General features: G+C 44.5%; 1 protein-coding gene across 1 annotated transcript; it reads right to left on the bottom strand.

Moving 5' to 3' along the window:
* Positions 1-229: 229 nt before the first annotated feature.
* stc1 (stanniocalcin 1) lies at positions 230-10,299 on the bottom strand. The gene is made up of 4 exons (XM_076990327.1): positions 9,941-10,299; positions 4,993-5,135; positions 4,484-4,695; positions 230-2,069 (listed from the first exon to the last, which is right to left on the bottom strand). Exons 1-4 carry the CDS (start codon positions 10,053-10,055, stop codon positions 1,787-1,789), a joined length of 753 nt encoding a protein of 250 aa, XP_076846442.1. The 5' UTR covers positions 10,056-10,299; the 3' UTR covers positions 230-1,786.
* Positions 10,300-14,552: the final 4,253 nt, after the last annotated feature.

Below are 14,552 nucleotides of genomic sequence, written 5' to 3'. Positions count from 1 at the left end.
GCTCCAGAAAACACTTTGCAGTGACTATTCCAGTTTAACTGTTTACACAAACTGTAGGTGTACTATAGAATAGCTGAACCGCCTCGCCCATGCATTACTTATGAAGCAAAGCCAGCAGTGGTTTGAAATACTGGATGTCAATTTTCGCTAACATAGGCAGAATGTTTTTAAAGCTGAATATACTCAACAGTCTATTGTGAACCCTGCAAAAATACACAGTAAGTGGCAATACTCACAACGCTTTTTTGTTGTCGTTTTGTTTTTTTGGTTTTGTTTTTTTTTTTTTTGTGGTCCCGTACAACGCTTGCAGAAAAGGTGACCTGACTCAAATGACCAACGTGTTCCCCCATGACCAGCACAGAGTCATTACATGGGTCTTGTACAGCTAACTCAGAGAAGATTAGCAAGCGAAAGGTCCAAGCAATCTTGGCTCTTGGCTAGCCCCCCAAAAAATGGGCCCTCGGCAATGTCACCATACTCACAAAAACAGAAAGGAATGAACAAAAGTAGTTTTAGGTGACTCATCGTAGACTATCCACAGAAACGTAATAAAATAAACACTTAAATAACATAGTAGGAAAATAAATATGAATAAATCTAAAGGCTATGTTTCTTAAATAGACATCTTATTTTGCTTTGCAGCACTGTGTAAACAGTGTCGTTGAACCCACCTCTGCACGTCATATTTATCAGGGAGCAAGTTGTTCATCTGTCCAATAAGTTGTCCAAAATGTGATGTGACAATTGCACTCGAGGGTTAGTGATAGACTTCCTGAACAGGGTTTCTCTACTGTATTATCATAGCAAGAGCTGCAGAGGAAGACAATATTAAAGAGGACTAAGGGAATGTGTCAGAAAAACTCTTTTAAACTGCTTATGTCCAGGATTATATCATGTTTTTTTTTCTCCCATAGAAAAATAAGAGATGTTTTAAAGTTAGTACACGGTGCCTTACTTTCGCATCTCTGATCAATAACATAAATAAAGATTTCATATTGTGTGTGGCTCACTGACTCCTAATGTTACTGCACTCGGGGTCTATGAGATATGGCATTTGGAGTGAATTTCAGTTTTTTGGTCTTTTTAATGAATTCCTGCACAAAGATTTTCAAAGATATCTCTCGCCCAGTGGGTGAGCTTTCACAAAAAGGCTAGTGGCAATTTAAGATTAACAGCTAAAAATAGTAAAATATCTGTTAATAAATAAATAGTACACTCTCATATTTATAACACATGCCAACTATTTCACATTAACAATAGATCCAGTATATATACACACTTTTTCTTTTTTGTAATCTCATTGTGATATATTGGTTATAAATGATTATCTATATTTGTGGTATTAGACTCTTTTTTCCTTTAGATACTTTCATGAAAATAATATTTTGTAATCTATCTAACTACACAATGACTAGTGTGATAGGACATTTCTTACGGTTGATGGATTTTGAACTGACTCTGAGGAAGAGACTCTTCACCTGTGCGTGGGTTAGTCTCTACAAATGACAACATTTGGATGGTAAACTACCCAGAATTTCCCCCCTTGAATTTCAGTCATTTATGAATAAAAATGAAATCTGAAGTGTAACCGGTAAGCACAAACATGTAGCAATCCACCTGCTCTCATACAGATGCATGACGTTTCCCAGTTGTCTGGAACGAACATATTCCTGTGCATTTTGATGGAGAATAAAACACCACTACGTTTGGTTTGTGTTTTCGTTTTGGGATAGCGTATGTGTGCACGGCGGTCGGGTTTGGAACCCAGGGACGTGGGTTCGGGGGGTTAAGAGCTGTCGGCAATGTTACGTTTCTTGCTGAAGAGGTTAGCCGCATCCCTGTTGCGCAGGTTGGGCTGGCTCTTCTGAGTGTGGGGGTTGACGGACCACCTCCACCCACTGCGGGCCTCCGTGCCGGTCGGCACCACCGCAGACGGGCAGGGCTTGTTCTGTAGTAGCTGGAAGAGCAGAGCGATCTCAGGGCCTAACCGGGTGAGCAGACTCGCCCGCACCCCTTCAACCGTTTCCTCGTCACACTCCATCAAACTCTGCAGCAGCTTTCCGTAAAACCTGCCATGAGACACAGAACACTCCCAATGAGCACTCCCACTGAACACTCCCAATGAGCACTCCCAATGAGCACTCCCACTGAACACTCCTAATGAGCACTCCTACTGAACACTCCCACTGAGCACTCCCTCTGAGCACTCCCACTGAGCACTTCCACTGAGCACTTCCTCTGAACACTCCCACCGAACACTCCCAATGAGCACTCCCACTGAACACTCCTAATGAGCACTCCCACTGAACACTCCTAATGAGCACTCCTACAGAGCACTCCCACTGAGCACTCCCACTGAGCACTGCCTCTGAGCACTTCCACTGAACACTCCCTCTGAACACTCCCACCGAACACTCCCAATGAGCACTCCCACCGAACAATCCCAATGAACACTCCCTCTGAACACTTCCAATGAGCACTCCTACAGAACACTCCCACTGAACACTCCTACAGAACATTCCCACTGAACACTTCCAATGAGCACTCTCACTGAACACTCCCACTGAACACTCCCAATGAGCACTCCTACAGAACACTCCCTCTGAGCACTCCTACATAACACTCCCATTGAACACTCCCAATGAGCATTCTCACTGAACACGCCCTCTGAGCACTCCCTCTGAACACTCCCACTGAGCAATCCCTCTGTGCACTCACTGAGTACTCCCTCTGAACACTCCCAATGAGCACTCCTTCAGAATACTCCCACTGAACACTCCCACTGAGCAATCCCTCTGAGCACACTCACTGAGCACTCCTACAGAACACTCCCACTAAGCACTCCCACTGAACACTCCCAGTGAGCACTCCCACTGAACACTCCCTCTGAGCACTCCCACCGAACACTCCCACTGAACACTCCCACTGAACACTCCCACTGAACACACTCTCTGAACACTCCCATATAACACTCGCACTGAACACTTACATTGAATACTCCAAACGAATACTCCCACTGAGCTGGTGCCACAGCAAATTTGCATGTTTACCAATATCAGGCAGACACATGCAAAGACAGTAAATTAAACGGAACTGCCTGCAGATCCTGAGTGAAAGAGATTCAGTTCCTGACATCATGGTGCTGCTCAGAACGCCTGATCCTCACACAGGTGGACTACTGACAACTAATAAAGAATTGAGAATTCTGAATAGTGAGAGCAGTTTTTGCTGAATTCATTTCAATTCAACCCTGCTCCCAGTGTCTAAACCTCCTCCCAGTATCTAACCTTGTTCCCAGTATCTAACCCTCCTTCCAGTATCTAACCTTGCTCCCAGTACCTAACCCTGCTCCCAGTATCTAACCCTCTTCCCAGTGTCTAACCCTCCTCCCAGTATCTAACGCTCCTCCCAGTATCTAAACTACCTCCCAGGATCTAACCCTCCTCCCAGTATCTATCTCTGCTCCCAGTATCTATCCCTACTCCCAGTATCTAACCCTCCTCCCAGAATCTAAGCCTCCTCCCAGTATCTAACCCTGCTCCCAGTATCTAACTCTGCTCCCAGTATCTAACCCTGCTACCAGTATCTAACCCTGCTCCCAGTATTTAACCCTGCTCCCAGTATCTAACCCTGCTCCCAGTATTTAACCCTGCTCCCAGTATCTAACCTTGCTCCCTGTATCTAACCTGCTCCCAGTATCTAACCCTCCTCCCAGTATTTAACCCTGCTCCCAGTATCTAACCCTGCGCCCAGTATCTAACCCTGCTCCCAGTATCTAACCCTCCTCCCAGTATCTATCCCTCCTTCCAGTATCTAAACCTCCTCCCAGTATCTAACCCTGCTCCCAGTATTTAACCCTGCGCCCCAGTATCTAACCCTGCTCCCAGTATTTAACCCTGCTCCCAGTATCTAACCCTGCTCCCAGTATCTAACTCTGCTCCCAGTATCTAACCCTGCTCCCAGTATCTAACCTTGTTCCCAGTGTTTAAACGTTCAATCATGAAACTGTATTATGATAATATCCCACACACTAGTCATGCTTATACCTTCCTGATACAGCATCATTGTTAAACTGCAATAATTAATTTATCTGTGATCTTTCATATATAGAGTTACAGAGAGGTAAATTTATAGAGGTAAATATGAACAATTGGTTAAAATATACTAAAATTAATTATTCTGCAATTAGATTATGATGGCAATGCTGATTTGCCTCTGGGTTACCTGTTTTTCTACCTAGACAGAGACCATCCCTGGACTCAAGCAAAGCCACAACGGAATATCCTCATTCGAACCTTTTCAAGTTTCCAGACCAAACCACTTCCAAGTTCAGCACATTCCAACAGTAACAATATGCCACACAAGAACGCCCAACCATCTTACCTAGACTCAGAGTTACTTAAAATGTATAGAGCCCAAATGCACTTGCAAACGTTTCTCCTTGTTTGAGGGCCTGCACTGAAGGTTCGGAGGAGCTGTGTACCTGTTGGGGAAGTGGCTAGGGAGCTGTGCCACCTCAGCAATGGCCTCAGGGTTGGACTTGGCCACGGTGCAGATGTCTAGCTTGGTGTAACACTCCTCCTGCACTTCAGAGATCATCCTTTGGAACGTGGAGCAGCGACGCACGGTGAGAAAGACCTTGGAGGTGATACCATTAGCAATGCACTTCAGACTCTCCTTCACAAAGGCCTTGCCCTGGGAACACACACAAGGGCACGTGGCACATGACGCTCCAGCAGGTTCGGACGTCAGCCTCGCAGAAGACGCTAGCAAATGATACGTAACGTGAGCCATCACCGCAAGGAACACCGTCACTGTTCATCCACATCTTTAAGATTTGATGGACACTAATTATGTTAAACTTCGCAATAACTGCGTGACTCATGTTATCACTAGCAGTCGTTCAAAAACTCTTGCATTGGTGGCTCTGAAATTTAAGTAGCTACAGTGCGTGAAGACGCACAGTAAAGCAGCGTAAAGTTCTGTACGTACCTGAGTATCGAATTTAGCAGCGCTGTAGAGAAACGACCTGCAGATGTCGTGCATCCCGTCTGTGTCGCACGTGGAGTTCTCCAGACAAGCAAAGGCACCGCAGCCAACCTGGAGGGCGCTGTTCAGACAGCGTGCCACATCCGCTGAAACGAAGACACAGCCGTTCGTAAAGGTGCCCAGCCGGCGGTCTCACCGAGACCTCCCGCGGACACCATCATCGGAATATTACACCGGCATTGTGATGCAGCCAGTGATGCAGTTTATGTAAAAATGGGACTCTGTCCACAGTTCTATCATTCAGCTTTGCTGGAGATGTTGGAGAGAACTTAAAAAAAAAAAAAACTCGCAGTGTGGCGGGGAATTAACGGCTGAAGATGCACACAAATGAAAGCAGAAGGACTCCGTATCATTAGGCGGCCTTGTAACTCAGAACCACATTCTCATGAAACATTCTCCCTTGCTTTTTTACAGGCCGCTTAAATACCATTTAGTGAACCATGGTTCAACCTGAATTATTGCAGCTTTACTGTGACGTTGGGTGATCTAATGTGAATTTCCATTCAGCACTAATTCCAAGCTGAATTCCTTCTTGTACAGACTTAATATGACAAATAACAGCATGCTTGACTTGCCACTGGACACCCTAAAATGTATAAGGCGGTGGCAACATTTAGAGTAATTACTCTACATTTCCACCATTGGCAGTGACTTTTATGAGTATTCCAGTAGTTTTTTTGCCTTGTTCTTGGAACAGCATTTGTGACCCATTCAGCTGAAAATACCCACATCAGGCCTCCCGGAGGCAGTGAAAGAGTCTGGGCATCGTGTGGCCCATGTTTGGCCCTGTAGGGGGTGGGTGAGATGGGGGGACAAGGGGGAGGATGTGAGCCTCAGAGTATTGGGTTGTGCTGACTATCGCTTTTGGCACAAGACTCAATGTTTCCATTACCCTCACATATGACAAGACAATAATACTGGGCTCAGTGGTAGAGAGTGCCAAACCCCCCACTTCGTTCCAGCGCCAGGGACTATAAACACTTCACTATACAGACTTACATCATGCGATAGGTCAGTGTCCCAACCCCTGCCAAAAAAACGAAGAAAAGGAAAGGTTTTTTTTAAATGGGAGGAGTGTGTGTAAACGTGTGTGAAAGAGAAACTGGTGTTGCCTCAGATCGCGCCATTGTGCAGCGTCTGAAGGAAAATAGGCAGTGTGTTGCTTGTGTCAATGGTGCTGGCAGAAAACAGACTTCTGAGATAACCAAAAAGCCCCGAAATGCCATAGGCTGAATATGTCTATTGTCCATAGGAATAAACTAGGGCAAGAGCTCAGATCTCAGTCCTTGCTATAAAGGGCATTTGCTCGTGTGCATTTAATCAATGCAGTGCTCCACATTTTTGTTGTAGCTCTATTTGTTGTGGTTATATTAATCGTGGTTCTATTTGTTGTGGTTGTATTGCTTGTGGTTCTATTTGTCCTGGTTCTATTACTCGTGGTTCTGTTGGTTCTGTCTTGGAGCATTTATGTTGTGGTAGACTCCTGACAAATTTAGGCCAGATAAAACTGGTGAGGTGCAGAATCTGTCGACGCTACAACATTGGAACGTTGGCTGTAGCTTTGCCAGCAGTGCCTTCTGTGACCATAATTAATTCAAGTCACATCCTCCTCTAATGTTTTCTATATTTTGCTCATTTTCTTTCATGGGACCCCAAAGAGTCCTGCTGAAAGACCCTTGTTGAGCCAAATGGCTTCAATTAGCATTATGGAATACTAACCTGATATTAGGCCTTACTGTCAAACAGGTGTGTCTGGCCCTTAGACCTTTAGTCTTTAGGAGATGTGTCATTACCTTTATTAGTGTATATTTCTCAATCATGAATTACAGATAATAAATCTATCATGGCATAGAATCAGAAATTCAAAAATGTCAAATAACCATGGCCCTACTTGATCAAATGAATGCTAATTACAGGGATAGCATTATTATCTGACCAGATTTACCATGGAGGCTCATGTAACTGTTGAACACTATGCTCACCCAACATCTGAATTTGAATGAATTGTCTGATTAATCATTAATGTTAACATTTCTCCTGGCCACACCGGGTATCGCTGGTTCGTTAAACTTAAGCTAACGTTTTTCATTTTAGCTAATTATTTTAGCCGTAGCATGTGGCAGGAGGGGGAGGGACATGAAATCACCAGTACAAATGTACTGATGAACAGTGTTGACAGGTGTTAGCCGTTAGTTCAGCTTACCTCTGAAGCAGGTCTACGGGCTATTTTTATTCCTGAATATGGTGATTACTGGACCCTTAAACAAAGGCATTGACAGTAACAGTGTATGAAAACCTGTGACTTCTGTTACTACAGGAACATTATCTTCATCCACACACTCTAAGCAGCTATGTGGATGACTGAACACTTGGGTGCGTGGTGTTAGCATGTGGCGTTAGTGCGTGGTGTTAGTACGTGGCGTTAGCAACGAGGAAGGACCTTACCAGGTGCTCTCTAGTAACAAGTAACCGTACAGGGGGAAATTGTGTAGGAACTAAGTTGGTCCACAGTGAATCACTCCACGAAGACAAAGTGAATGACCCAGAACAGCTGTGAAATATGAGTTAGATACCTTCATAAAGCTCTTACTGTATGATAATGTGTGAGAAGCCGAGTATTTGGGTGGATTGTGATTAATGAAACATGAATAAAACTGGGCTCTCTCTCACATAATGTGTGTGGGAGCCCCGATGAGTTTTGACAGGTCAAGGCTAATTTGAGCTCTTAGAAGAAAAATCAATAGACAATGAACCTTCTTGTCTTCGCTCTCTCTCTCTCTCTCTCTCTCTCTCTCTCTCGCTCCCCTCTCCCCCTTCACTCTCCCTACTTGGCAAAGACATTACAAATTCAACAGTGCATGCTCTCCATTCATTGCATACAGTGCTTGACTCGACAGGTGATATTACAGTTTTCCCACACAAACTAATAAGATGAACTGTTGGAATGAATCATTTGTATTCTGCACTTACATTGTTACCTGTTCAGATTTCATCAAGCACAGTTCATGACCCCCAAACTGAGCCCTCCTGGCCTGCTGTGTCAGAGGTATATACTCATCTGTAGTGATGACATCATCCTGTATTGTTTTACACTGAATATTGATATTGTATAAAAACGCTACCTATAACGACAAAACCATTTATCACCAGAGGACACTGATATGCATTCTAAGGAAAATGCACATTGTGAGTTCTGGTCCTCATAGACTCTTTAAAGTTCTTAGAATTGTTATGTTCCTGTAGTCAGAAACCCCATCCATCAGGTGACCAGACTGTGGTGTGTTTGTCAGTGCCGTTCGTTGTGTTTGTCTGTATGTTTATTTTACAGTATGTTTTGTCTCCTTTAATTCTGACTTCTTACTGTAGCACCACTGTCTCTTTGTCTCTAACGCACTGAGTCAGGAGATGTCTCCCTGGCAACAAAGTACAACAGGAAGTTATGCAAATACCAAGTGGAGCTTGACAAAGGTTTTCACGTCCCCTGACCAGAGGCAGAGCAGAACTGAATGTCCCATACCACACACAGATCCACTTTATTCAACACTTGGACAGGCTGTCCTCACTGCATAGTAATGACTTTATCTACTTAATATGCTATTGGACGTTAAAGTAGGCAGAAAACTTCATAGGGAGTTCAGATGATAAGTAATCCTCGGTTTATGTATATGATATTAGGCACGACGTGGAACTAGCACGTTGATTGTGGATAGAGCCGCTTCTTAAACAAGAGTTGAGGCTGTGGATTGTAGTCGTTCCTGTGACCTATCGTTTCACTTCTGGATGTGAGGTCATTCGCCAAATTAAAACAACTAAAGCAGAACTGAAGGGTGGAACGGGTGAAGCAGCTCTAATATGCATCCTGACCCAGTTCTCTCATTGCATGACCCACACGGAGACACCGTGGCACATTACACTATAATCATGCAGCAGCCGCGACAGGAATGAATGAAGAGACGGAGAAACCGCATCTCGCAGCACCCAGCTGTGGCCGCGCGCGACTTCCACTGCCAGAACCCAGCGCGTCCATTCCGTCCAACGCAAACACATATTGATGTCGTATCGCACCGATAGGACCCTTTAAATCAAGTTATTATACTCAGCATCCTCCCGTGTCGGTGTTACTTGGTCGGCATATAAGTGAACTATAAGAGAGGTTTGTGTTCGGTATTACTTCTGGAACCATTCAATGAATAGTTTACGAAACTATTTTATATGGAAAGGGGAAAAAACATTTGTGTGTAGAAAGTAGGCTAAAAGATGCTAGATTTAAATTTGTCTAAATTTGCATAGTCCAAATAAATGGGTTAATTCCCCCAAATGTGACACGGTCAGCCTGCGTAGTGGCACGAGAGACGGTCTGTAGTGTCACGCGCCGACTCATTGACGGTTTAAATGCTCTCATTGACAAATCTGCACCGTCCAATGGGAAGTCCTTCAGAAGTACCTAAAAGCGTCGATAAGACAGCAACAAGAAAAGCTCAGAAACTCGAGCTTCCACGCATTGATTAGAATCGCCAAAAAAAATATTAATTCAGCGACTCCGGGTCTATGCATGCATGGCTCGACGCGAGTTACTGAGCGTCGCCGGTGGAGCTAAGCGCTAAAAACCGAGTGCGGTACCGTATCCTCAAACGCACGCAACGTTACATGCTCCGTGCCGGTCGGATGCAGCCACACTGCTAGAACGTATAGCGCATTTGAACCTCCGTCGCTGCAAGGAAGCACTAATAGACTCAAACGATGAATAAAAATGAGAATGCATGGTAGATGACAGCGCACGTACCAGATCGGGTTGTGTGGGCTGCAACGGCGAAGCCAAAACGAAATAACCAAATGCAACACGCAGAGAACGAGACCAGAGATATTTTTTTCCATGGATAATGCTACTTACAGGGGCTGTTGGCGGAGAAGCGTGCCCTCCTCGGGGAATAGGATTCATTCAGATCCAGTTCGTATGCTGATGCGAGGAGCACGACGAGCAGCAAAAGTCCGGATCTTAACGGCATCTCTTAGGTTACTCAGTAATACACGGTGTTGTAGGAATGATAAAGGGCTGATTTCCTTTGCCTATCTCTCGGTGTATTACGGTGATCGTGTTCTAGAGTTGTGCAGCTCTGTTCTACAGTAGATGATAACCCTACAGCGTTGACAGATTTCGTGCCGTTCGGGCGGTATCATCAAGGCGCTATGCCGCTCCTCCACTCGAGTGATCTCCTCACCAATTTCTTCTGGCGTGCATGACAGGAGCGCAGGTCGTCGTTTATATATGCATGAACATCACGAGCCCGCCAGTTAGCCCAATCACAACACAGAACCGCGCTATCGCAGACCTACTATAAAATGCACATCTGAAACTTTTTCATCATAGTTACGCATCCCGCGCAAGCTCCCATCATTGATCCTTGTAATAGGAATCTGTGGTCGAAAATATTATCGTGCAAAGTTTTAGTGTCTCCTTTAAGACGACAGACACCGGCAGCTCTTAACGGTAATATTATACAAATGTTATATTTATCGGTCACGGCCATTTCCAACGCATATGAATTCGAACCCCTTTAGTTTTACACATAAGAGACACAATAGCATAGTCCTTTAAAGCCTTAGAGTAAATAATCGATTAAATATTGGCTGACCGTCCGATTCATCCATGCATGCTTGTAGAATCAGTACATTTGAATGCTAAATAGACGCAAAACTGTACCATACACGCATAGTGTGCAGAGGTACAAAGTCACGTTGCTAAGGCAGTGTTCCTTACATGTTTAAACTTTTAACAACACCCTTGCGAAGGCATTCCTTTATTCGACAAATATCATTTCATTTAAATGAATAAAGTGGCTAGTTACACTAGTCATCAGACCATTTAATGGGTCGAAAATGACAAAACCGTCTATTATTGGTCGTAGCAAATGTAGGACTTAATTTTTCGAAATATATTTGTTTATTCTAGTCCACAGATTGCGTTTCGTCAGCATACCAAGTTGAATACAAAGATTACATGTTAGTCAAATTCATTAGTCTACCCTAGGTGTCGTTATTGAATGACTTTGAAAAATGTCATTTAAAGTTATTCAAATGACTAGAATTTTATCGCAGTGGCATTTTGCTGAACCATTTACAATAGAGGCACCATTGTTGGTGCGGCAAGCGCAATCACCCCGGACGGTGAGATAAACTACGTGCCTATTGAGATCAATCATGCAGCGCGTATCACTGTTGACTTTCACCAGGTCCCTCTTTAACTATGTCATAGCAGCGCGAGAGTCAGCCAGAGCGCACCCGCGTTGCAGGCGCACGTGCGGCAGCGCACGCGTGTTGGTGATGTGACACTGTGGCCCCGCGTGGGGCTAATGGTGCAGTCGGCTCTGTTGAGATCAAACATGGCGCGTCAGTGCCCTTACCATTTGACAGAAAGCCCACTGTCATGCGTCTGTCCTTCCTTTCTTTACCGAAAAGGGAAGTTTTATTATTCCCAAAGTACCTGTAAAACATCCTGATCCTGAAGGAGTTATTGCATGAGCACATGTTTCAGAATTTACAGTGTGTGTTTGCTGCAGAGACGTTAGAAATAAAATGGCATCTTTCTCTTTAGTATAGCGATACTACATTACTTAATCTCTGCTCCTGACATCTGGTTTAATTTAGGATGTATCCCCTAATCAAAACAACTCCCTGAACGTGTCCTTCTTACCATTTCTAATTATAGGTCACCGTAAACTATGAACAGATCTCAGCAACAGATCATTAACCTCCCACTCCAGAGCCTTGTGTTGGAAACCTGCTAGCTACGCGCATCTTCACCAACCCCGTAACAGTTTTCATCGTCATCCTGAAATCCTTCCAGTTCTGTCATGACTGAGTTAATGACACACAGAGCTGTCATTTCCAAACCTCGCATACAACATGTCAGAAAGTTGGTGGGATGTACAATCATGAATTGTGCTCATTTAAAATGATAAATTTAAATCCAGATTGCAAGAATTCAATCATGCAGTCTTATCACCCCTGCCAACTCCACCGTGTTGTGTGAGGTCTTCACAGATCTAACAGATCGCGTAAGCATGTCTTTACTGGAATAGTACCATTCTAGTAGACAGATTCAAAATGTAGCTCTTCACATTTATTTTGAGCAACTTTCAGACATACAGACTTTACAGTGAAGCTTATTTTACAAAAGACATTCAAGAATGGTGCGAATAAGTAGCTATTAGATGGAACTGTTATAATGAACAGAAGACACAGAGCCAGAAAGTTGGTAATAAGGCCTTTGTTTGTGTGTAGAGGTGGGAGACTGCTGGCGGTCAGAGTGAACTGGGCACCTAATGGATTCTCTAAAGTGCCAACTTCCACAAGGCCACGGTGTACGGGGGCAAGTGCTACAGCTGAGAGGTAGGATGTGGCCCATGGTGAAAGGTAAAGGAGACCAAAGTTCTGGAGCAGTGAACTGGGTCGGGGCTGTGGGAAATGAAGAGAATGTTAATTACTCATGGCTCAGAGTACCATGTATGGGGAAAATATGTTTACATTTGGAAGAGAAGGACCAAAAGAAATATCTGCGTAGTGGACGGGATAACCAGCGGCACATTGCTACTTCCAAAGATTGCTTTGTGGGACCATTAAAAAGATCAAGCTACAAGTCGCACTCATCGTATTATGAATGTAAGCCACCTGCTTCACTTTAGTGGTCATGATTTGCAGAGCGTTACTTACGCTGGCCCAAAACGCATGTACACAGAAGGCCCACCGGTCGTGCAGGGCGGCCCGGTCCCTCAGCCCATCGCACGGCCCACTCTCTATGCATAGTCTTGGTCAATAGCACTTTTGTTTCTGTACATGTGAGGGTTTAGTCAGGGCACACGGTTTGCCGTGCTTTTGTGAATTGACTTGAGCGGGCCTTCGTTGGTCTTCTGTTGTCTCGTACCTACACTGGCATCGTTTACGCGTAGAGCAACCGTAACGGAGAGGAAACCATTTGTGTAGGTAGGGGAGGGGAGGAGTGAGCGTTGAGTTTGGTTTAGGAGGCTGAGATTGAACTGGAACTGTATTGAACGATATGCTTTATGTCCTCCAACACAATGGGCATCTGTATATATCTACCTACGCTCTGTTAATTTGCAGCATTCAGACGGCGTGCAGAGAGAGAGCACGTAAAAAGAGATTCTCTCTGAGACGAAGAGAGGACAAACTACTGTGCATATTCTGTGCTGTGCTATTGAAATAAATGACTCCTTTGGCCAATATGGCATCACAAATTGTATTGGCTTATGCTGTTCAAAACTCTTTTTGTGATTTTGGCTGAGCTGGGACCAGTCAAACAAGGCAGTCCCAGAACATACACAAATCTGGGAATGAACCTTTAGAACTGATGCTACTGTTATGCTTAATGTAAATGTTCGTTCCGAGGAGCCTGACCACACTATTTAATAACTTCGAATGTGATAAAGTGTATTTGATTTCTAACAAAGCAACCCTGATGTTCTTCTTATACTCCTGCTTAGGTGGCAGACAGGCCTGTTTCAGGGCATTTCTGGAGACTATATTCTTCAAATCCCCAGTGTTACCAGAGTTTATATGTGGCCAACTGGACTTACATGACCGCTCATCTCAGGCAACTGAGTGGTGTTCATCAACCTGGTCTATCAAATAAAATAAATCTGAAGCAAAATCATTGATAACAAGACACAGAAACGTCACAGTAAAGCACAACCTGTGTACGAGCGTGTTCTCCACAGTATTAAACCCTTCACACCCAGTCAGGAAGCTCCTGAACCCTGCGGTGCCCTCTGACAAGGTAAGAGGTCGTGATCTGCCTGAAACGGCTGTGAAGAAACAAGTGGTGAGAGAGCTGGGCAGTTATAGCACTGACCCACAGACCTATTACAGCAGGTGGGACTGGCACTGATGAATGCTGGGAAATCGTTTCAGAGGAAAACATAAGTGTGGCTGCAACATTAAGGGAGTGATGCGTGGGATCTGAACCGTCCAATGGGAAAGCGGCTATTCACGCACAATAATAGGAGGGAAAACCCAGAAAACCCAGATCTTCGGGCATCTTTAAGGAAGGTCTCCTCAACATCACGTTCATGCTCCGACAAGTTTAATGTACACCGTGTGCGACGGTTTTCGTTCAGACGTCTTCTCACCCTTTATGACCCCCAAGGGTCGGGCTTCCATGGTGCATGTGATCTGGATTTGTTGAGAGTTTACACTCTTTCTTTGCTGCCTCAGACATTCGTTCTCCCAGTAGTGTTGCCCCGTCTGGAAAAGTAGGATGTGAGCCAGCACTCTGACTTCTCCGCTCCAAAACGAAGAAAGTGATACTATAAAATCCAATTTTCTGCAAGAGTGACTGCAAGACGGTGGACTATGGCAGGAGGCACAACAGATCTGACCCCTGTCAGAATGAAGCACTGAAACTATTACATCACCAAAATGATAATGCTGTAGCTTCTTATAAACCCCGCCTGTCGTTCATACGCTGGGATGCTGTTTCATCGTCACGG

Source organism: Brachyhypopomus gauderio, unplaced genomic scaffold (assembly GCF_052324685.1).
Source record: "Brachyhypopomus gauderio isolate BG-103 unplaced genomic scaffold, BGAUD_0.2 sc74, whole genome shotgun sequence".
Classification (NCBI taxonomy): Eukaryota; Metazoa; Chordata; class Actinopteri; order Gymnotiformes; family Hypopomidae; genus Brachyhypopomus; species Brachyhypopomus gauderio.
Note: the sequence above shows the minus strand (reverse complement) of the source record. Positions and strands in the feature narration are given on the sequence as shown.

Coding starts and splice junctions, on each gene's coding strand:
- stc1 (XM_076990327.1), bottom strand. CDS start 10,055: ATGCCGTTAAGATCCGGACTTTTGCTGCTCGTCGTGCTCCTCGCATCA. Junction 4,696..4,992: donor CTGCTAAATTCGATACTCAG/GTACGTACAGAA, acceptor GTGTGTTCCCAG/GGCAAGGCCTTTGTGAAGGA. Junction 2,070..4,483: donor CCTAGCCACTTCCCCAACAG/GTACACAGCTCC, acceptor GTCTCATGGCAG/GTTTTACGGAAAGCTGCTGC.